Source organism: Brassica oleracea, chromosome C7 (assembly GCF_000695525.1).
Source record: "Brassica oleracea var. oleracea cultivar TO1000 chromosome C7, BOL, whole genome shotgun sequence".
NCBI classification, from domain to species: Eukaryota; Viridiplantae; Streptophyta; class Magnoliopsida; order Brassicales; family Brassicaceae; genus Brassica; species Brassica oleracea.
In genome coordinates this window covers 46,232,465-46,253,573 of record NC_027754.1, presented here as the reverse complement: position 1 = coordinate 46,253,573, position 21,109 = coordinate 46,232,465, and the positions used below count along the sequence as shown (strand labels likewise).

Below are 21,109 nucleotides of genomic sequence, written 5' to 3'. Positions count from 1 at the left end.
GTTCAGTATAAATTTACATTTACACAACCACTACCTTCGGTTCTTCTTTTATGTAGTTTTCAAAGATTATATAACATTACGATCTCCAAATAAACTACTTAAGCACAAATAAAGTTTTGAAGGATAACAAACAACACAACTCTCGCATATAATCTAATAATCTCCCCCAGTAACAAAAAAAAAAAAAAAAAAAAAAATCTAATAATCTCCCTTCAGTGTACTAACAACAAACTGGACTTCTTAGGGGTTCATGGACTTAGTCTTGACACCAATCTTCTTCCAAGAAACACTAGGCATGATCTGCTTCTTGTCCACACGATCCTTAAACTGAACAGCAAAGTTGAGCAAGGAATCAAGAAGTGACTCAGAGAGATAGTGCGGCTCAAGTCCAAGTTCCATCAGCTTTGTGTGCTTTGCGTTGTAGTAATGCTCTTCCGCCTCCACTCTCGGGTTAGGCACCGTCATCTTCGTCACGTCCAGCCCCAGCTTTAAACCCGCTTTAGTCACCAGCGACGCCAGCTCGTTGACTGAGAACTGTTCTGTGAACTGGTTGAACACCCTGAACTCACCAGCCTTTGCAGGGTTCGCTATAGCTAGCTCAACACATTGGACCGTGTCTCTTATATCAAGGTAGCCTCTTGTCTGCAAAGAGGAAACAAACCGAATAAAAACCAATGTTCACTGTTTAGACGTCTTATAGATATTCAATGTTTAGGCGGACACCTAGACCGAATTTTTAAATGCATAGACAATATTTTTTAAAAAATCGGTTTTAATTTTTTTTCCGTTCAAATCCGATTTGCTGACTAAGCGGATGCCTAGACGCCATTGCCTAAACTAATTTTTAGAACACTGATAAGACAGAACAAAAAAGTTATTTACCTGACCACCTTTACCATAAACCGTAAGTGGGTGACCAACAGCAGCTTGGACACAGAACCGGTTAAGAGCAGTACCAAACACAGCATCATAATCCAACCGGTTCCTCAGCTCCTCATGCATCTCAGTCTCATCAGTCTTCACACCATAAACAACTCCCTGGTTAAGATCAGTAGCTCTAATCCCCCACGCCTTGCAAGTAAAAGCAATGTTGTGCGAGTCGTGAACCTTGCTAAGATGATAAAACGAGCTAGCCTGCTTCGGATACGGCAGCGTATCAGTCCTACCATTATGCGTTATCGTTATATACCCTTCCTCGATATCGATATTCGGAGTCCCATACTCCCCCATCGTCCCAAGCTTCACGAGATGACACTCTTCTCGAAACTCTTTGATAGCAAAGAGGACGTTGAGAGTGCCTATGACATTGTTGTGCTGTGTGAACACGGCTCTGGAACGGTCTATCATAGAGTAAGGCGCAGAGCGTTGTTCACCGAAGTGGACAACCGAGTCAGGCTCAAAGGAGTTGAAAGAGTCAGCTAAGAACTCGAAGTCGCAGATGTCTCCAACGTAGAGCTCGATTGTCTTCCCTGTCAGAGCCTTCCAACGACTGATACGGTCGTGGATCGACGCTATGGGAGTTAATGACTCGAGACCAAGCTGGTGGTCGAAGAGGCGTCTGACGAGGTTGTCGACGATGGCGACTTGGTAGTTCTTTTTGGATAAGTGGAGAGCAGTGGCCCAGCCGCAGTAACCGTCTCCGCCGATGACCATGACACGTTTTGGTTTGGAGGGTGAGTTGTTGTTGTTGGTGGAGGTTTCGGGTGGTGCTTGTTGGCTTGTAGCGGTTGCTAGGAAGACGCAGCTTCTTCTTCTTCTTTTAGGTTTCTTCTCTTGGAAGAGAAGTGCTTTGAGAGAGGGATGGTTTGAAAGGGGTTGGGGGTTGAAGAAGGTTTGGTTTAAACCAAACGGTTTAACCGAGTTCTTGCTGCTGCTGGTTAAGGAGATAGCTAAAGGGCATGAAGCTGAGAGTAGATGCGCCATTTTGTTCTTGATTCTATAGAAAACACATTCACCTGCAAGACACTAAGAAAGTAGCCAAGATTCAGGACAATTTGGTCAGAAGAACAGAACATACCTAGGACAAGTGAAGATTCTGTCTGATTTCACTATCTTTCTTAAAAAATTAAATAGAAAAAGAACAATCTAGAGATTATCTATCTTCTTACACATCGCGAAAACCAGTAAGAAAACAGCAGAGTAAGATAGGAGTGCTTACAGTTTAAGTGAGGTTTTAGGAACTTGTTCAGAGTCGAGAAGAAGCTTGAAGGCTTTTGGAGTGAGGGCGTTTCCTTGTGATTTTTATCTCACTTCTCGTGGAGATGAAGAAGAGAAGATGAAGCCATTGGATGCCTAAGCATATTCTTATTTATTCCATCTTTATTTTCTTAACCGAAATACTTTAGCCGATGAAATTAAAAAAAAAAATCTAAGTTTGGGTTAAGAAAATCAGAAAATCGATCTAACCAACTGGGCATTCAATTCCAGCAAGGTTAGCCCAGAAAGAAAAGCCCAATGGTGTTCTCAAGGTAATCTAAAAAAAGGAAACACTCATCTTACAATAGGTAATCTAAAAAAGGAAACACTCATCTTACAATGGTGTTCTTCACTAAAATTGAGATTCATTGAGTGGGTCGTTTGTTTGTGTGTTCTCACGGAGACACATGGACAAAGGTGTTAAATACTACCTCGGTTCCCGAAAATAAGATGTCTTAGGTTTTTTTCTTGTTCCATAAAGATAAATTTTCTATATTGTTAAGGTATTTTTTTATACTTTTGAGGAACATTAATTGAGAATATTTGAATTGATTAAATTTCATTGGTGAAAAGTTATTGGAAAGTGTATAACAAAGTAAAAAATAAATTAAATTATAAACATTTATTAAATTCTTAACAAACGTGTATATTCTAGAAAATTTTACTTTTAGGAACAGATGGAGTATTTTTTAGGCTTTAAATTAAAATTAGTTGGTGTCAAGTGGATAACTCCAAATCCATTATCTATTTATTTAAGGTCTCTTTATTTAAATCTCTTTCTCGATGTAGAATCTTTTCTCCAAGACAATCTTTATTCAAGAGACTACGTTCATTTCCAAGTTCTGGTAAAAAAATTTTTTTAATGAATGTAAAATTTTATTTAAACAAAAACATTATTATATCAAGTGCAGCTTTTGTTTCTCTACGAAAATTAAACCTCGTACTAATAAAAGATTAGCCTATTTTTTCATGAATTTGGTCTTGCTCCAAACTATGTTATCAATCCTTCTTCAAAATATCTTCCCTTAGCTTCAGCCTCACATTTTATCCACAAACTTTATCAAATGAAAGTATTTATAGGTGTTAGTCACGGTTTGTAGACAATCACAATCCGGCCCCGCTCAATCATATATGGACCTCTGTGCAGATTTTATTTGTATGAATATAACATACATAATTTATGAAAATAAGACCCTAAAATTTTCTAGAAAAAGATCCTAAACCCTTACCTAAAAATTGGAAAAACAAATTGGACCCAGTGCTAATGCACTCTCGACACTACCCAAGAGCCGGGCCTGATCACAATCAGATCACTCCAGTTTGCAGTGAACATATCTTGCATAAGCCATTTACTCAAAGTTCTGGTAAGTTACATGTATTATAAATCATCCAAGATTGATAGGGGGATTATTAAATTCAAAAATATGACGTGTGACAAATGAATGAAATGTGGAGCAGGGCGTGTGGACAGGACAATGTGTATGACAGGAAACTGGTGTCCACTCTTCTCCCCGAGGAAGATCAAGTCGCAGCTGCAGTATAAGCTTGATTTACATTCATGTCTTATGTATCCCCTTTCTCGCTTTTCTCTTCTCTGTTTTTATTAGTACACTCTCTATCTATTACTTCCATAGCTGTAATTGAAAACAGTATAGATTCCTTTTTATTTATTAGGAAACTCAAGTAAACGGTATCTATTTCAGCCAAGCTTGAAATTGGCCAAAGTATTTTGGTTTTACACATTATATAGATTTCTTTATAACAATAAAAATGTCTCTCTCTCAATGATTGTAGATAAGACTTTTCATAATATTCCTTCTTATCCCTTCCAACCTTTCAACAGATGATATGTCTGAATCACTGATCCATGTATGGCAAGATTAGATAGAAAAAATGGTTTATTTACTTTCAGTGGAACAGTCTACAATGCGTGCATCAAAGGAGATCAGCAACCTCACATTTACAACTGGTTTTATATACGTAAGAATCAAAGCAGAAAGAGATAACCGGGCGCTGTTGCCTCAGTCTTCAACCTCAGTGTTGAATATAAAACTTGGGAATGCTGTCGTCACATCCCTTCAAAGTTCAAAACATCTATGTTAATAATTTAGATTGAAGAGTTAAATCTAACAAAAGAGAAGGAGATTTGGTACTTTAGGTAAGGAAGAGTCATGTTCTTCAACAGGGTGGGATGCTTAAGCACATACACTTTCCATTCCTCCTTGCTTATTTTACCATCTTTGTCAGAATCTGCATCAGCAAATGTCTAGCAGGAACCAAATTAGATTTTAAAAGATGTCAAATAAACCAATCTGCTAAGTAACTGAGATTCCAAACAAACACACTCACTTTATCAATAATCATGGTCAGAAGTTCATCAGACAGAATCATTTCAGATTCCATCAGAATAGCAACCACCATTTGATGCACCTAAACATTAACAACATCAATTAAATAAGCTCAAAAGACAGTTTAAACTTGCAATGGTAGATTATTTACCTCTTCTTGCTCAATAAATCCGGTTTGTCTTAGATCATATAGCCTAAACGCAACTGCCAAAGATCAGAAACATATGCTTGAGACTGTATATTATTAATAGTAGGACATTGAATAGTTATGTTGACGTGTTTCTTACAGTCGATCTTCTCCTCAATTGGTGCGTAGGGATGAAACACACTCAACGCATGTATAAATTCCTCAAACTCTATAACCCCATTCTTCTTTTCATCGAACAAATCAAAAACCTAACCAAAACATTCATCTCAAAAAAAAGTCCAAGAAACCATGAAAAAAGCTATTCATGTCTCTCTAAAGAACACACACTCACCCTATCAAGAAAGAGGTTCTCACCGTACGGAGCTTGGAAAATCGCCAGCTGAAGCTCTTCCTACAAACAAAAGAAATATCAATATCCTCATAACCATCGAGAAGACTGATCAACTTAAGAAAAATATTTGAACTTTGAAAAGAACAGACCTTGTGAATCAATCCGTCATCAATGATGGAACAGCTCAGTTTCTTGAATAACTCATACAATGCTTCAACCTCGTTGACTGAAACTGCAAACAAATTCAAAACCAAAAGGTTAAAACTTTGGGTCCCTTAAAACTTTTGAGGTCCCAAACAGAGAAACTTGAAAACCCCATTAATAAAAAGAAGAAACCCCCACATGGAGAATCAAGGGCAAGAAGAGACAGGTTCGCCTGCTGACATATCTGAGGCGAACGGCGGCTGCGGCAATCGAAGCATTGTCCCACGGTGGAGAACAGGAAATCAAAAATGGCAAAGAGAGGTATAAAGACGGCGCAGAGTTGCTCTCCAACGGTAAGAGAGCTTGATCTCTGCTTGTTTTTTAAAAACCAATCAAAATTAAGGGAGAAAAAAAGAAGAAAATAAAAAACAATGTATTTCCCAGAAATTTACAGAGGAAACTCCCGGCAAGTCCATGACTCACTGGTTAACAATCCTTCCTCTTCTTCTTCTTCCTTCTTTGCTCTTAGAAGATGGTGTTAAAATCACATCAAAAGTCTCGAAATCCTTTTGAATTTGAGGTTATAGAACCAAAAAAGGAAAGCTCTTTCGATTTTTGCGTCACGTCATCCAAATGGAATTACGCAGATCCAATTAACTAGGCTAAGGTGTTTCAGTTCAGCTGTTTTGTCTTTGCGTCTTTTGTGTTTGCGTGGTCCCACCGACATTTGTAGTTTTTGTTTATGAGTGTCGTTGTTTTGGGCTTTATTTCACTTTTCTGGGCTTTACACTCCATTATGGGCTTGTGTTTTGTGGGTTTTGGACTCCACTATTGTATTTGTGTTCAACTCCAGTATCTCATCCTTGTATTCTAATTTTGTATTTTATTCAATAGAAAAACTAAGACTTGTAAACCTAGACAAATTAGAATAGCATAGTTTCAGATATGCATATCTATTATAGCTAGGACTACTAGAGTTAATCATTCTTAACTGGTGACGTTGATGGCCACGAACGAACACATTTATAGGAGCTGCTCAAGTTCGTTACCATAGAGGATGGTAGTGTCGTTTTGATGTCAGATAGTGGGAGGAATGGTGAAAATACATAAATGCTTAGATTAATGTGGACTAAAGGAGATGATCTAAGGCGTTAAAGGACGAGGTGATATCGTAATCGTCAAGCTGGTTTCACTCTCCAGTCTACTGAATACGGAAGATGAAGGTAAACCCTAATAACGAATGGTCCTACTGTGTCACTGTAGAAGAACCCATTACATAATCAAAATGAACAAATTCGCCCAATAGCCATCATGAAACCTAGAAAACATTTTCTATGAGGACCGGTGTCAAAATTTGGGATAAGCTATGCTGAGGTGGCACTCTAAGGAAATATATACAAATTCCTGTGAGAACAATTGTATTTACAAGAAGATCCAAACTTTTTCTTTTTTTCTTTACAAGAGGGACACGGCGCTGCAAGAGCGCCGTCGTAACTGTGTACGCGGCCCAAGAAGAGAAGGCAACCAGATAAAATTTAGCGAAGCCGAGTTGCATTTGCTGAATGGTAACGAACGACTGTGTCTGGAACAAGAGCTTCATATATTCAAGGAGTGGTGTTCTTTTCATATGGCTTCAAAGTCATGTCAGCTTGTGTCTAAACATGAACCTAGAAACATTTGGTCTGAAAGTTAGATGTGTTGGAAATCTTTTATATGTTGTTATATAGCAAATTTATATAATTGCTCTTACTTTCCAAAAAGATGGGAAAGAAAATGGTTGGCTACTCTTTTTCAACATAGCAACTAATTAGTAGATTTTACATCGTTCTAATTAAGTGTTCATTCCTTGTGCATTAGTCAAGTAAGATCATGTTTGAAGCTTGAAAAGAGCATAATTAAGATTTTGATGAAAATTAGCAACGATTCAAGGGAACAAATTCTGATATTCCCCACATCCAAACCATGGCTCCATTTTCATCCAAAAAAACTAAGACTTGTAAATCTAGACAAGTTAGAATATCATAGTTTCACTTTCAGATATGCATATCTATTATAGCTAGGACTACTAGAGTTAATCATTCTTAACTAGTATAATAAGACGTTACATATAAGGACACATTGAACTAAATGAATACAAGATTTGATAAGAAAGGAACAATACAAAAAAGAGGCCAAACTTGATTGATATTTTTGTATAAAGGTTACAATAATATTATTTATATGTATTATGTAAAATGATATGAGATTTGATGGCACAGCACAAAGACAGGAGTGGTGAGAAAAGAAAGAAGAAAAAAGCAATAACCCCAATGGATCACACATCTCATCAATTCTCCTTAAATGGCTATAAAAAGATCTCACCTCTCTTTACTTTTTTCCCTCTTTCTGATTTCTGATTATTGAAACCACCACAAGAAAACAAAAACAGAATTTCTTATTATTTTATAAATCGAATTATATAATTTTGTCTAGACACATTCATATATATAGAGACATGCAAATAGTAAAAATGTAGGGTCTCTTCCCTAATTTAAAGCCTGCAACAGAAATGAGTGCACTTCTCTGTAGTATACAGTAACACATCTGCCTTCTTCATGTATTTGGATTTGGTTTTAAGTTTCAACCATATATTTCTTGAGATGCATTACTTTCTATGATCAACATGTCTAATAAGTAAATTATATAAGATTTGATTTTTTTCTTGTTTATCTTTATCATTGCTTTGTGTCAGAAAATCTAATAGATATACATAAACAGAGAGAGCCCCGTACGTGATCTGGCCCTCCTTCTTTTCCACACCTCTGTCTCTTCAGCTAATTTGTTATATTTTTCTTTGCCTGAGAGATAGTTTATTTATTATTTAATAATGCTGCTTATATGTTTGTTTGTTTTTTTTTATGCTAAAATACCTAGCTGTTGGTCTAGTTCTTTGAATCTTTTAGTGAGGCAAGTGATGAAGTTAAAGATACAGTTATTTTTTTCATGAAAATGTATAAAAGTAAGGAGAAGATCAAAACTTTTTGTATTGTTCGCATTCATGCAAAAGAGATTAAATCAGACTCACTTTTCTCTTTTTCAGTTTTGTTTTTTTTTTTTTTTGCTAAAATCTTTTTCAGTTTTGTTGTATCATCTTTTTCTTTTGTTTATAATATCTAATACTTTTATTGTTGATTTCTCCTTTTTGGCTCTCTTTAGGAACATAAATTGAGAAGCTGAGGAGTGAAAGGTACAGTGTTCTTTCACAGGAAAGAAGAGAAACAAGCATTTTCTTCTTCTTCAATCCTAACACACATTTTGGAAAATTTTGATGTAAGAGTTCTGTTTGCAACGGTTTGTTCTCTGAGATCTTCCCAGAGGTTCTATCAGAAGAAGAAGGATAAAGGCAAGTTGAACACTTTTTTTATGTTCTATGGACATTTGTAGTAATCTCAAGGTTTCTTCTCTGTTTAACTAGGTAACTGTTTTCACAGATATCTTTGAGTTATTACTGGTCTATGCATCATTGAGCCTACATACTGCTTTCATTAATTATTACAGATATCTTTAAAGTTTACCTATATGTTTAAATAATTACATAGTGAGACATTAATGACATAGCTCTTGCATTGAACTTCTCTGTCTCTTGCAGCATTTTACATTTAGTACCACTCTCCAAAGATTTAGTTTCTAAGATCTTCTGAAAATTCTTTGTCTGAGTCTTGAATACTTCTCTTTTTGTTAATGCAGTTTCATTACAGACCTAATGGACAACGACAACACTTTTAGTTCTCTCGGTAGTGTCATGACTAACCAAAATAATCTTCTCATGGATTTGATACCTTCAAGAGAAGATTCCACTTCATTTTCAACAATGCTTCCATGGAATTCCATGAGATCAGATCCTCTACAAATGGGTGGATTTGATATCTTCAGTTCTTTTCTCACTAATAAGTACTTATCATCTACTTCAAGCTCTATCAATGTTCAAGAAAACTTTGAGGTTATGGCTCCTCCTCCTCTTCCTCCATTTCATCATTTGGATCATTTAAGACCATATGATGATTCCTCAAACAACATGTGGAGTCTTGGAGAAAATAGTGGGTTTCATGCATATTCATATGTAGAAGGTGTTGTTGGTCCTAGTGAACCAATAGCATCTACATTTGCTGAAGAAGATGTTTCTGATGAGTGCTCAGAGATAAGTCCTTATGCTGCTACTAAAATGACCTCAGAGCAAGCTTTGACCTCAGAGCAAGCTTCTTCCAGCAGCAAAGACATTTATAATAACGTCTCTCATGTTATATTTGGCTCAAAGTATCTTCACTCTGTTCAAGAAATACTATCTCAATTCGCTACATACTCCCTCCACGGCTTAGAGAATAATCCTCAATGCTATTTTTCATCTCAAGAAACTGAGTCAAGGGCTGCTGGTTCAGCTTTTACTTCACGTTTAGAGAATCAAACGGAGTTTCTTGAAGGAGGTTTTGATCAAAGACGAGCATTAGAAGCAAAGAAAACCCAGCTCTTGGATCTTCTTCAAATGGTATATATTCACACATATTATACATAAGATGGAGAATGATTTTGTTTTAAGTTTTTGAGTTGCGATTTGTCTTCAGGTGGATGATAAATATAGTCATTGCGTTGACGAGATTCATACGGTTGTATCAGCCTTCCATGCAGCAACCGAGTTAGACCCGCAGCTACACACCCGGTTTGCACTCCAAACCATCTCGTTCCTATACAAGAACCTGAGGGAGAGAATCAGCAAAAAGATACTTATGATGGGATCAGTTTTAGAGAGAGGCAAAGAGAAGTCTCAAGAAAATTCAATCATCCACCAGCATTGCCTTCTTCAGCAGATGAAGCATAAGAACCATCAGATATGGAGACCGCAACGAGGCTTGCCAGAGAAATCAGTCTCGGTTCTAAGGACTTGGATGTTCCAAAACTTTCTCCACCCGTAAGAATCTTTTTACTCATTACTAAGTCTACTTTATGATGACAATGTTAGCTAGAATTGATGATCTTGATGTATCCTTTTGATTGTAGTTACCCAACGGATTCAGAGAAACATCTTCTTGCTATACGAAGTGGATTGACAAGAAGTCAGGTAACGCATCCAACTCAAGCCTCAAGACTTTAGTCGCACGTGTGTTTAGTTACACAAATCCATGCAGCTAGTGATGAAGTGTGACTTGTTTGTTGTTTGTGTGTGATTAAAGGTATCAAACTGGTTTATAAATGCGCGGGTTAGGCTATGGAAGCCCATGATAGAAGAGATGTACGCAGAAATGAACAAGAGGAAGCTGAACAACACTCAACTTCAAGGCAATGGAGGAAGTCGTAGGATACCAAAGTCCATAATGATGAGCCAAGAAAGGAACAAATAAGAAAATGATTATGTGGTAACTTGTAACGCAATCGCTACAATGATTGTCAGACAAAACTACGTACTATGATGGTTTCATGTTATAATAGTATATACCACTTCTCTTTTATCTCAACTATTTCATTTCATTTTTTTTTGTATTTAAAACATTATCATCAAAAACTATGTAGCCGATATTGGTCACCGCCGTGCACACAAACCATTAGAATTAGTGACGTAATAATTAGAACGAACATGAAAAAAAACAGAAAATCACTTAAACGACACCGTATTCATGTTTGACTTACTGACCTTAGTCAACTAGTTAAAACGCAGCGTTTTATTTTTGTTTCATCTGACTCGTACGAACAAGTAAGAAAGTCGAAGAACAGACAAAGTTCGAGTTCTGTCGGAACCATCTCGACGGCGAATGGAGACAGACAGAGCGGTCGTGATCGGAGGCGGAGCGTCTCGATACGCGCTGAAGCCAACGCGTATAAACAGCGAGGACATACTAATCTGCGTCGATGTGGATGCGGAATCGATGGCGGAGATGAAGACGACGGGAACTAACGGGAGGCCTTTGACGAGGATGGAGTGCGTCAAGCAAGCTATCATCCTCTTCATCCACAATAAGCTCTCCATCAACCCGGATCATCGCTTTGCTTTCGCTACCCTCTCCAAATCAGCCGCTTGGGTATGTGAGAGATTCAGGGGTTTCTTTCGATTCATTAGCAATGCTCCGTAAAGTTTTGATTTTTAGATGAAAAAGTTGAATTCTTGATGTTGGGTGGAGATAAAGTTTGAAACTTTACATGGATTCAGTTAGATATGAATCGAGAAGAAGAAGTTGTGTTTGTGTATAATGAGAAGCTATATAGTTCTAGTTCTTGATGCATAACATAAGCTTCACTGCTGACTTGTGTCATCTAAATTGAACCTTGAATGTCTTTTTCCATCTAGTTACTGGTTGTGTGGGAAAGAAAGTTAATGTTTAGATCCTCTCTGCTGAGTCTGCCATCTAAATTAAACTTGAGTCCTTTTGTGTTTCAGCTTAAAAAGGATTTCACAAGTGATGCCGCATCTGCTATTGCTTCACTAAGAGGATTGTCAGCTACTAAATCCTCTGGTCGAGCTGATCTCACACAACTGTTCCGTGTAGCAGCTCACGAAGCCAAAATCTCCAGAGCACAGAACCGGATCTTGAGAGTGGTAAGTTTATTTTCTTCACTAGCCACGTCCTGAAAAAGCTATTTTACTGATCTTTGTTTATACCTCTCTTCAGATTCTCATATACTGCAGGTCATCCGTGAGGCCAACTCACGAGTGGCCATTAAAGCAGAAGCTCTTCACTCTGGATGTTATGTACCTTCACGACAAACCGAGTCCTGATAACTGTCCTCAAGATGTGTACGACTCTCTCGTTGATGCTGTAGAGCGTGTTTCAGAGTATGAAGGCTACATCTTTGAGAGCGGTCAAGGGCTTGCGAGGTCTGTTTTCAAGCCCATGTCGATACTGTTGTCGCATCCTCAGCAAAGATGTGCTCAAGATGATCTTGATATCCCCAAGTCTCTTGCGAAGAAGGTGCCTGTGGTTGAGGCGACAAGTGCTGATGATAATCAGATTCCTCAGGCCATGAGCCAATAAGAACACTTGTTTTTGTATCTTTAGGCGGTGACAATATGGTCCTAAGTTCCGGATGTGGAAAGTTCATAGATCCATCAAGGGAAAAAAACACAAATGTTCAAATAAATATAAATGGCTTATTTTCTTAACATAAAGAGGAGGGTGCATAAATATATATTTCCTCTTTATCGATGTTTAGGTAAATTTAATTTTAATGTTATTGTAAAAACATTGCTTATCTTTAGACCGCTCGAAATATATGCAAGTAAATATTTGGAAATTTTAGAGGATTGATTCAAATGTTGTCTTTGAACCCGGTGCTATTAAGTCAATAATTTTATAGTTTGAGTTGAAACTAATTAAGTATGAACTAACGGGGGTTTTATTACAAACAAAAAACAACTAATAGATTTTCTTATGTTGTAACCTAATAAACTCTTTTAATAACAACTAAAAAGACATTTTTTAAAAAATGTATTTTTTAAAAGTATTAGTTATCAAGTTAAATTATGATATCATCTAATTCATTGGAAATGTGTAACTGCTTGGCGAATGTATAATTACTAAATAAATGTCCATATTCACGAACAACCTAATCCTTGATATAGATTTGGGAGTTGAGATATTCTCCAACGATTACTTTCATTCCCGGCTTCTTATCACGTGTTGCATCCTTTGAAATTTCATATTTATGTGTTGATAATAATTTTTTGGTGTTGGATTTTTTTAGTTGATGGTTTCAAATGTTGTTTTTGAATCCAATACAGTTTTTTTTTTAATAATAATTCAATGATCTTGTAATTTAAGTTGAGACTGTGACTATTATAATTGAATTTTTATTTACAAGCAATAAAATTAATGGGATTTTGCATACTGTAAAAAAACTAATAAACTTTTTTGATATATATACAAGAAGCTTTTTGAAAATTTGTTTCACAAAATTCTCAAGTGTATAACTAACTATATATGGTTCCATTTAGATGTCTGATATTATCTAAATACTTTGAATTATGTAACTGATCTTATCTTATATCCCGATAAGCATATCATCAAATCTCATATGATTCTGCACAAAGAAACACATTGGTTAGTGTTTGCCTGATCTACCAGCTTGCCAAAATGTTGTTTATTTTCTTCATTTCCTTGTTAATTTATGTTTTATACGATTATTTGTGGTAGTTAATACATGTATATAGTTTATAGAAAATGTGTGGTTCATAGAACCATGAGCTTTAATATTACAAATCGTTTTTGGTTGCAAAGTCAACATATTAAACAAGTTGTTTGAAAACAAATATATTGCTTGGAACTGACATAATGATATGATAACAATATTAAAAACTTGATATTAGAAAATAACAATGGTATTTGGTTTGGCACAATGATATAATAAATAAGTGTATTTTCCATGTTTGTATGAGTTACAATCATAGCAGATAGTAGTTTAATTTTTTGAAGTTTGTGTTTGTGTATGTTTGGCAAACTTATGTCCGAGACTAGTTCCCACGTCTTAAAATCATTCACAACAAATGCATTGGACAAATTTATTTACCTGTTCTTTTTTTGGTTGTGTGCCTGATGGTTGTCTTTACATCTTCATGATTGGAAAATGCATATGGCAATATTTATTTTCTCGTAGCATCTGGTTTGCAGAAAATTGAATCTTTTTTTTTGCTGACGCCCATTTTAGTTACTCTTTAATTTGTATGACAACACACAAGATAGTGATACTTATGTTCTGGTCCAAATTTCGCCACAAAAACAAAGTTTATTTTTCTTAAGGTTGTGCATATTTTAAATCACAAAAAAAACAAGTGTTCTTTTGAACTTTTATCTTCACCACATATCTCTCACCATTGGCAAACAACCTTTTGCATTCTTTTGTAGTGAGCTCATGAGAAACATATGGCTTTACCAGTCACTTGAATTGCATAGATACTTTCTACCCATTGTTACGGTACCAACAATCGTGATAAGCTTTGTCACCGCATATATCCAGTCACTTGGGGAGAGAAGTTCAAATTTCTCATCACCTTGTGCAATCTCATATTGTGGGGTTGATTATAATTTTTTGGTGTTGATCAAAAAAAAAGTATGAATAGAATGTTGTTTTCGAATCCAGATATTAAGTAGATGATTTTATAATTTTAGTTGAAACTTGAAAGTGTGACTATTATGCATTAAATAATTGGGGTTTTAGTTAACAAACGATAAAAACTAATGGGATTTTGTGTGTTATAAGATAAACTCAAATGTTCTTTTAATATCAACTTCAAGACAATTTTTTCAAGAAGCTTTTTCCACACACAAAAACACACATAAAAAGGTCCAGTTATGTATATCTAAATATTGTTTCATTTAGATGTTTGATATAAGCATTTCAAAAAACTCATCATATGAATACAGTTCAACATTGGTTCCAATAGAACAGCTTACCTTCGTTGTTCTCTGATGACCGCAGCCGTCACCGGCGTTTCCTCACCGGAACCGCCAGACCCAGACCCACCAGACTTAACTTCAGCATTTACAATCCCTTCCACTTCTGTTTGCTTCCCTGTCCTTACTCTCACCATTTCAGATCTAGATCTAAAAATTCAAACTTTTAGAGAGATAGATTTGAGCAGCCAGATCTTCAAAAAGATTTTTCTTCTAAAATATTTTGGTCTGGTGAATCTTATTGTCGTGTTCATACGACCCCTTACTGCAGTAGGCAGATCTGTCTCCATCACCTCTTATCCTGAAGCTCACCCTTCTCTCATTTTCACCATGTCTCCCACCACCGGATCTCATTCACCGCCATCACTGGAACCATTAATCCTTCTACTGGATACATCCCTGCAGGTTATAGATTTGAAACTTTCTATCTCTATCTTGCTTGCTTCGATGATGTCCTTTGAGTGTTCTCCCGTGCCTTGTTACGGCGCGCTCGCCTCTGTGCGATTCTCTGCAGTATGCAGTCTAGTTTCAGGTTTCACTCCACTAAATGATAGTTTGAAGTTGCTTGCTCATCGCTTGTGGCAGATTCGTAAGGAAACACTTGTTGTTTCTATCTTTTCAGTGTTTTGGATTGTTTATCCTTTGTGAAGTATGATTGCCTCCCATATGTTCCATTCGGTTTGAGTGGTTCTGTTGCAGGGAGTAGTGTGCCCAAGATTATGTATGCTTCCATGTTTGTTTTGTTCAAAGGCTCATCCATTTGGTGCTTTGTCGCCTCTGCTTGTGATGTTGAACTTCTGATTGTTAAAGCTGCTTCTGTTGTGGTTTCAATCTCGGGCGTTAGACCAGTACTTGTGCTCTCCAATTCCCAAAGCTTCATTTCACTTCTTAGCACGATTGGCGTTGAGTTTCGAGGACTGCTCAGCGACATGATGTGTTGTTTATGTGTTATGTTTGTTCCTATCTTATGGGGTTATATCTCATTGCTTTGCTTTGCTATGGTAGCAGCATATGTTTTAGCCGGTTTGGCTTTGTTATTGCTTAATGTAAACAATATTTCCAGCAATGGGGACTAATGATTTATAAAGCTGTTGTTTGATCAAAAAAAAAAATGAATACAGTTCATCAAGCTGGCTGGTTAGTGTTTGCCTGCTCGGCCAGCTTTCCAAAATATAGCTTGTCCCCTTTTCATGTCTTCGTTAATTTAATTTCATAGGATTTAATTATATCGTCATGGTTTAATACATGGAGATAATTTATGGAAAATGTGTGGTTCAGAGAAGGCTGAGCTTTTCATATTACAAATCGGGTTGCAAAGTCAAACATATTAATCAAATCGTTTGAAAACGAATATATTTCGTAAAACGCTAATTATCTTGCGGTCCCATGTTAGTATGATATGATGGCACTATAAAACTTGATATTAGAAATAACAACCGTAGATGTTTTATTAGTGTGTGATTTATCAATTGCTACAACTAAGTAGGAGGCGAGCAATGTGGTTGTCACCTGCCGTCCATGTCTTAGTAACTGGTGGCAGATTTTCTCGTACGCTTCTTGGTTATTTTGGGAGAAACAAAAAGTACACTAAAGCACAAACTACTCTTCTTGTTAACGCCACTCATGTTTATATCAGTGTACTTTAATGTAGCTTCTAATGAATTTTCATCTTTTTGATGTTTAGGTTAATTAACGTATAATTACTAAACAAATATGTCAACATTTACGAACACCGTTGTATGTGTATTTGAGATATTCTCCAACATATACTCACAGTCCTCACAAATAGATTTCACCGAAACTCCATGTGGCATTTTCAGTTAATAAAGCTCTTCACAAATTATTCTGAAACCAAGATTGCAATTAATAGAAAACAAATGCTTAGTATAGCTAAATGAAGCAATATTCTTGCTCGGAAACTTGTCCTCTGTATTTGCTAGTGGAGCCATAGAGATTCTAGTTCACCCAAGTTGTAGGTCACGACATCAGGATAACTTAAAAATCACCAAAACATAAAACAAAGATGCATGGCTTTAGGATGACGATGCCAACATGTATGACATTCGTTCTCTCACGACATCTCTCTTTGTACGGACGGCATAAATTTCTAACATAAAGAGAAAAATGAAAATATTTTTTAATAACGTTTGACTAAAATATTAAATTGGAAATCCAACTACTCAAAGGTTGGAATCCTACAAGATGACACATCATGTGCCTCTCTAATTGAGTAGCGGGGTAGTCTATGAAAATAAAACAACAACAAAAATATTATGTTGACTTTACATTTCACAAAATTGTTATTATCTTGGTGTCTTATAGCTAAAATGATCTATATATATGATAAATAAAATAAATTATATATAAAGGTAGGCCATTTTACAGTTTGGATCAAGGAAATTGTAGCAAATATATCATCATCATCCTCTTTACTTCATTGATAAGTTTGTTTTTGTAAATTGCTATACATACGATAGATGGTAGAAATATAGTTCTCAATAGGAGACCAACTAGTTTATTAATATATATAAACAAAGGCTATACAATTATTGAATAAAAAGGATGCGACAGTTGACGAAGTTGTATCGCTTGATATGTCCAAAAGGCCAGGAGGGACCGGCCTAATCTGTACTTACAAAGGACATACGTCATCTTTTTAAAAATACTCCTTTTGTTTATAAATTTATAAATGACAAATATCATTTCATTCATTTTAAACTTTGTTAAAGTTCAAAAATTGTTCTTAGTATATCATTGTAACAATAATAAAGAGTACACAACTACGTACAAAACATTACACATCACCAAAGATATGAATCGACAATATTGTGCTTGCAAATTTACTTTCATGATTAGTCGATAAAACTGAATTTAATATAAAGAAAAAGTGTTAGTCAAACAAAAGGCAAACGACTAACAACTTTGTTAATTGACATTAGAGAAGTCTTATGTAGACATTATTGTGTTATTTGATGAACTATTATAGATCTGCCTGGTCTATAATTAGGGTTTTGGTGTGAATTATCCCCACTAGTCCGTTTAGTTTTTACATGATCGTCGTTTATCGTCGTATTTTTCATATGAGATATTAAGAAAATCAAATCTTTGTGTTTTGCCAACTACCAAGGCTTTACTTGAAACTTGGGAAGATCATAATGTTTGATAAGTAATTTAGCATACTAATCAATTGATTTGTCAGGTTTTTAGTGGTCTATGTAATCCTCAATTTCTATATTATTTTTTAATTTATTACTAGCAAATTTCCTGTTCACATATCTGGACACATGACTTTTCCTTTAACTAAATATATATTTGACAATCAAAACTGCGAATACAATATTTTATGCGTCTAACTTTTCCGTTGGTAATTTTTGTTAATAACTTGAAACTCGTATTAATATTCTCGAATAAACCAATTAGTAGTTTAATCAAGATACTAATCACACGTCACGCCCGTACCGTGTGCCCTTTCAATAGAATATTGGGATGGTCCAGGTAATATATTCAACTAAATATAGTTTACTACGTTTTTGTAAGTTGTAATACGTTGTCAGTGCCACCAGGAGCCACATAATTGTGTTATAATAAAACTGTATTAAATTCTTAAATTGCCATTTCAAATAATTCGGAGTATGATGAGTGTCTCATTTCGCAGGGTCGACTCATGTGACTTATTATTTTGTTTTAATTGACGGCATCAATCTATTACAATTAGGAATCGTCTATATAGAAAATTAGAAACTAATGCTTTGACATTTTAGATTATTTTTGCGTTTATACATAATTTTCTAAACTAATGTTGTTAATTGTAAGAATAATGATATATTTAGGTCCTATGTATTTAGCTATGTAAAACATGAAAAAACGTTATGCTCATAAACTATTATATTAAATCTTCATAAAACAACTCTGTGTATCTTATAGAAGTTTTATGGTTTTTTATAAAGAGCATAAAAGACAAATATAAATGAAAATTCCATCTTCTAATTACGCTGATTCATATATGATAAGAAACAAAAATAATGTATATCTACATGTTAAATGTGCGTAAATGCTACATCTGAAATAACCAAATACTATTCTATAATTAAATTTTTGATTTTATAGATAAATGATATATATGTGATTGACAAAAAAAGTTAATTTACCCAAAATGGCATGCTATCAATAATAGAATATAGATCGACCGCCTAATAATTGAATCATTCTCTCTAAATGCCACAAAGATACAAGTCATCGAGATGAATATATAAATCATATAATAGAACAATTATATATTCCTGATTAAGATTCACAAAGTCTATATAAAGATGGGTATATGCATAAGCAAAGTCGTGTATCAAACTCCTTCATTTGCTTTATCTCCTCTCATTTCACGTATATAGAAAACCAAAAAAAAGAGCAAAAAAACAAAAGAAAAAAAAAGAAATGGGATTTTGTTTTTGTTTATCCTCAGGAGGATCAACAGATAGAAACCAGATTTACGAGATAAATGATTATGGACAAGAAAATGCAGTTCTATACTCTGAACAACTTGAAGTTCCTCAAGACTTTGGCTCGGTCTCGTCTTTAGCTGGAGGCAAGGGATTCAATCAAGATGCTGCCATACTCCACATGGTATTGTTTCAGTATAATCATTACCATTTTCTTAAGCATATATATTCAAAAATGTAAATATATGTTTGTATCTTTTTCTAAAAACATGAATGATAAAATTGTAGGGATATGGAACTGAAGAAGGAGCGTTATGTGGAGTGTTTGATGGGCATGGAGAGAGGGGTGAATTGGTGAGCAAGATCGTAAGAAACCAGTTGCCATCTTTATTGTTAGGTCATATGAATAATCATTCAGTGACTCGAGACTGGAAACTCATCTGCGAAACTACGTGTTTGGCCATGGACAAAAGAATTCTTAAACTTAAGAACACTGTTGATTGCTCTTCTTCCGGAACTGCTGCTGTTTTCGCCGTTAAACATGTAAGTTATTGTAATATTCTTACAAAAATTTCATATTAAGTTATATTTTGAATATAAATGATTTCTTCCTTTAAATGAAACATATAATCATATTTTGTAAGATTAAACAACCATATTTGACCAGGGAAACCAAGTGATGGTGGCAAACCTAGGAGATTCAAGGGCTATTATGATTGGAACAAGTGAGAATGGAGAAACGGAGGTGATTCAGTTGACCAGTGACCTAAAGCCAAGTGTCCTAAGTAAGTTTGTGCTACTATGTATAAAGTGATGTTTGTAAACAACGTTTCCTTATGGTTAAGCATTTTTTTTTTTGTTAAATGATTTTGCAGGCGAAGCGGAGAGGATAAGGAAACGCAACGGAAGAGTATTAGCTTTAGAGGCAGAGCCTCATATTCTAAGAGTATGGCTTCCACATGAAAACCGCCCCGGTCTAGCCATGTCTAGGGCTTTTGGTGACTTTGTCCTTAAAAGCTACGGTGTCATTGCAACTCCTGAAGTCTCTACGCATCAAATCACTTCTCGCGACCAGTTTCTGCTCCTTGCTTCCGATGGGGTACGTATTTACATCTCCATGAATATAACATGACCGAACAAATCAAATTTTTTTAGTATGAAACATAATCTGAATTATATTCACATATGTTTTCTCTTTAGGCCCATTTATTTAAGGCGTTTCATGATAACAAACTAAAGCCTAAATTAAAAACAACAATTGAACAGTATGATTCATGTAAATAACAACATTTTTTTTGTCTCTCTTGTGTGTTGTAAAGGTGTGGGATGTACTTAGTAACGAAGAAGTGGCTAAGGTGGTGATGAACTCTGCCAACGAGGCAGGAGCGGCCAACGCGGTGACAGAAGCGGTGGCTAATGCGTGGAGACAGAAATATCCGACGGCTAAGGTTGATGATATCACTGTCGTGTGTCTCTCTGTCAACAAGAGACATGTTCCACAGCCTCGTATATGATTAAACAAACACACTTGCGAAGAAAGACTAATCAAAGATGGATGACAAAACAGCTTACTCAGAGACTTCTGTGTGTTTGCCTATGAGCGTGAACGTATGTGTATATATTTATACCTACCGTTGTATGTTACGTCGTGTGATTATTACTTAGAAATGAAATGATACAGAAGTTAGGAGTGGTGTGTGTCGTGGGATAAAAGCAAGGAGGAGTTTGACATTTTTGACACACGTCATGGGAATCTATGTATAACTATTGGAGCTTATAACGTGAATCATTCAAATTTCTGTTTCCAAACTCTGATGTTATTGCTATGTCAATTTGATAATCACATTTAAACAAAGATGATATCATCACCATATATTTGGAAGAAACAAAAAAACATTTACAAGAATCAGTCCTACCTGGTCCGTGGAGCTCTCTTCACCGCGGATTCAGTGCTTAAACCCCTAAAGCCCTCTTCACGTTTGTTTATACTATTACCAATACCCTCAACCGCTCAGTAGATCTCATGATGATTCCCTCTTCAGTGTTTAACTACAAATTATCCATTTGTGATGTACAAATCCGTGTAGAAGTTAAAG

At 35.6% G+C, this 21,109-nt stretch overlaps 5 protein-coding genes across 13 annotated transcripts; 3 read left to right on the top strand and 2 right to left on the bottom strand.

Moving 5' to 3' along the window:
- Positions 1-66: 66 nt before the first annotated feature.
- On the bottom strand, positions 67-2,344 carry LOC106306811 (UDP-sulfoquinovose synthase, chloroplastic-like). 2 transcript variants are annotated; one of them, XM_013743566.1, is made up of 4 exons: positions 2,159-2,344; positions 883-1,965; positions 197-642; positions 67-151 (listed from the first exon to the last, which is right to left on the bottom strand). In XM_013743566.1, the coding sequence occupies exons 2-3, from the start codon at positions 1,921-1,923 to the stop codon at positions 241-243; spliced, it is 1,443 nt and encodes a 480-aa protein (XP_013599020.1). In that variant the 5' UTR covers positions 1,924-1,965; positions 2,159-2,344; the 3' UTR covers positions 67-151; positions 197-240. The 2 variants fall into 2 exon arrangements, with proteins under 2 accessions (XP_013599020.1, XP_013599021.1); XM_013743567.1 differs by having other exon boundaries at positions 67-161; positions 207-642.
- A 1,732-nt stretch (positions 2,345-4,076) lies between these two features.
- On the bottom strand, positions 4,077-5,835 carry LOC106302027 (calcineurin B-like protein 10). Of its 3 annotated transcripts, none has more exons than XR_001262318.1 (9): positions 5,608-5,835; positions 5,366-5,537; positions 5,173-5,255; positions 5,024-5,083; positions 4,832-4,940; positions 4,696-4,748; positions 4,546-4,626; positions 4,350-4,446; positions 4,077-4,272 (listed from the first exon to the last, which is right to left on the bottom strand). XR_001262318.1 is itself a non-coding variant. In XM_013738537.1 (9 exons), the coding sequence occupies exons 1-9, from the start codon at positions 5,641-5,643 to the stop codon at positions 4,218-4,220; spliced, it is 762 nt and encodes a 253-aa protein (XP_013593991.1). In that variant the 5' UTR covers positions 5,644-5,835; the 3' UTR covers positions 4,077-4,217. The 3 variants fall into 3 exon arrangements, 2 of the variants coding, with proteins under 2 accessions (XP_013593991.1, XP_013593992.1); XM_013738537.1 differs by having other exon boundaries at positions 4,350-4,462; XM_013738538.1 differs by having other exon boundaries at positions 4,350-4,462; positions 5,620-5,835.
- Positions 5,836-7,654: 1,819 nt separating this feature from the next.
- Positions 7,655-10,653, top strand: LOC106302134 (homeobox protein ATH1-like). 6 transcript variants are annotated; one of them, XM_013738661.1, is made up of 7 exons: positions 7,752-7,840; positions 8,363-8,393; positions 8,482-8,549; positions 8,894-9,689; positions 9,766-10,109; positions 10,199-10,259; positions 10,372-10,653. In XM_013738661.1, the coding sequence occupies exons 4-7, from the start codon at positions 8,910-8,912 to the stop codon at positions 10,537-10,539; spliced, it is 1,353 nt and encodes a 450-aa protein (XP_013594115.1). In that variant the 5' UTR covers positions 7,752-7,840; positions 8,363-8,393; positions 8,482-8,549; positions 8,894-8,909; the 3' UTR covers positions 10,540-10,653. The 6 variants fall into 6 exon arrangements, with proteins under 6 accessions (XP_013594111.1, XP_013594112.1, XP_013594115.1 ...); XM_013738657.1 differs by lacking the exon at positions 7,752-7,840 and adding an exon at positions 7,655-7,741 and having other exon boundaries at positions 8,363-8,549; XM_013738658.1 differs by having other exon boundaries at positions 7,710-7,763; positions 8,363-8,549.
- Positions 10,654-10,887: 234 nt separating this feature from the next.
- LOC106303680 lies at positions 10,888-12,271 on the top strand. Its single transcript, XM_013739979.1, has 3 exons — positions 10,888-11,214; positions 11,571-11,729; positions 11,803-12,271. The coding sequence occupies exons 1-3, from the start codon at positions 10,948-10,950 to the stop codon at positions 12,163-12,165; spliced, it is 789 nt and encodes a 262-aa protein (XP_013595433.1). The 5' UTR covers positions 10,888-10,947; the 3' UTR covers positions 12,166-12,271.
- A 6,651-nt stretch (positions 12,272-18,922) lies between these two features.
- On the top strand, positions 18,923-20,822 carry LOC106304363 (probable protein phosphatase 2C 61). The gene is made up of 5 exons (XM_013740771.1): positions 18,923-19,197; positions 19,302-19,556; positions 19,681-19,798; positions 19,889-20,112; positions 20,333-20,822. The coding sequence occupies exons 1-5, from the start codon at positions 19,009-19,011 to the stop codon at positions 20,525-20,527; spliced, it is 981 nt and encodes a 326-aa protein (XP_013596225.1). The 5' UTR covers positions 18,923-19,008; the 3' UTR covers positions 20,528-20,822.
- Positions 20,823-21,109: the final 287 nt, after the last annotated feature.

What these genes read in the sequence shown, in the direction of transcription:
- LOC106306811 (XM_013743566.1), bottom strand. Translation starts at nt 1,923, where the DNA reads ATGGCGCATCTACTCTCAGCTTCATGCCCTTTAGCTATCTCCTTAACC. An exon ending in TTTATGGTAAAGGTGGTCAG is followed by an intron (nt 643 to 882) that starts GTAAATAACTTT and finishes TCCTCTTTGCAG; the next exon opens with ACAAGAGGCTACCTTGATAT.
- LOC106302027 (XM_013738537.1), bottom strand. Translation starts at nt 5,643, where the DNA reads ATGGACTTGCCGGGAGTTTCCTCTGTAAATTTCTGG. An exon ending in GATTTATTGAGCAAGAAGAG is followed by an intron (nt 4,627 to 4,695) that starts GTAAATAATCTA and finishes GTTAATGTTTAG; the next exon opens with GTGCATCAAATGGTGGTTGC. An exon ending in ATGACTCTTCCTTACCTAAA is followed by an intron (nt 4,273 to 4,349) that starts GTACCAAATCTC and finishes TGAACTTTGAAG; the next exon opens with GGATGTGACGACAGCATTCC.
- LOC106302134 (XM_013738657.1), top strand. Translation starts at nt 8,910, where the DNA reads ATGGACAACGACAACACTTTTAGTTCTCTCGGTAGTGTCATGACTAAC. An exon ending in TCTTGGATCTTCTTCAAATG is followed by an intron (nt 9,690 to 9,765) that starts GTATATATTCAC and finishes ATTTGTCTTCAG; the next exon opens with GTGGATGATAAATATAGTCA. An exon ending in TTCCAAAACTTTCTCCACCC is followed by an intron (nt 10,110 to 10,198) that starts GTAAGAATCTTT and finishes TTTTGATTGTAG; the next exon opens with TTACCCAACGGATTCAGAGA.
- LOC106303680 (XM_013739979.1), top strand. Translation starts at nt 10,948, where the DNA reads ATGGAGACAGACAGAGCGGTCGTGATCGGAGGCGGAGCGTCTCGATAC. An exon ending in TCTCCAAATCAGCCGCTTGG is followed by an intron (nt 11,215 to 11,570) that starts GTATGTGAGAGA and finishes TTTGTGTTTCAG; the next exon opens with CTTAAAAAGGATTTCACAAG. An exon ending in AGAACCGGATCTTGAGAGTG is followed by an intron (nt 11,730 to 11,802) that starts GTAAGTTTATTT and finishes ACCTCTCTTCAG; the next exon opens with ATTCTCATATACTGCAGGTC.
- LOC106304363 (XM_013740771.1), top strand. Translation starts at nt 19,009, where the DNA reads ATGGGATTTTGTTTTTGTTTATCCTCAGGAGGATCAACAGATAGAAAC. An exon ending in ATGCTGCCATACTCCACATG is followed by an intron (nt 19,198 to 19,301) that starts GTATTGTTTCAG and finishes ATAAAATTGTAG; the next exon opens with GGATATGGAACTGAAGAAGG. An exon ending in CCTAAAGCCAAGTGTCCTAA is followed by an intron (nt 19,799 to 19,888) that starts GTAAGTTTGTGC and finishes ATGATTTTGCAG; the next exon opens with GCGAAGCGGAGAGGATAAGG.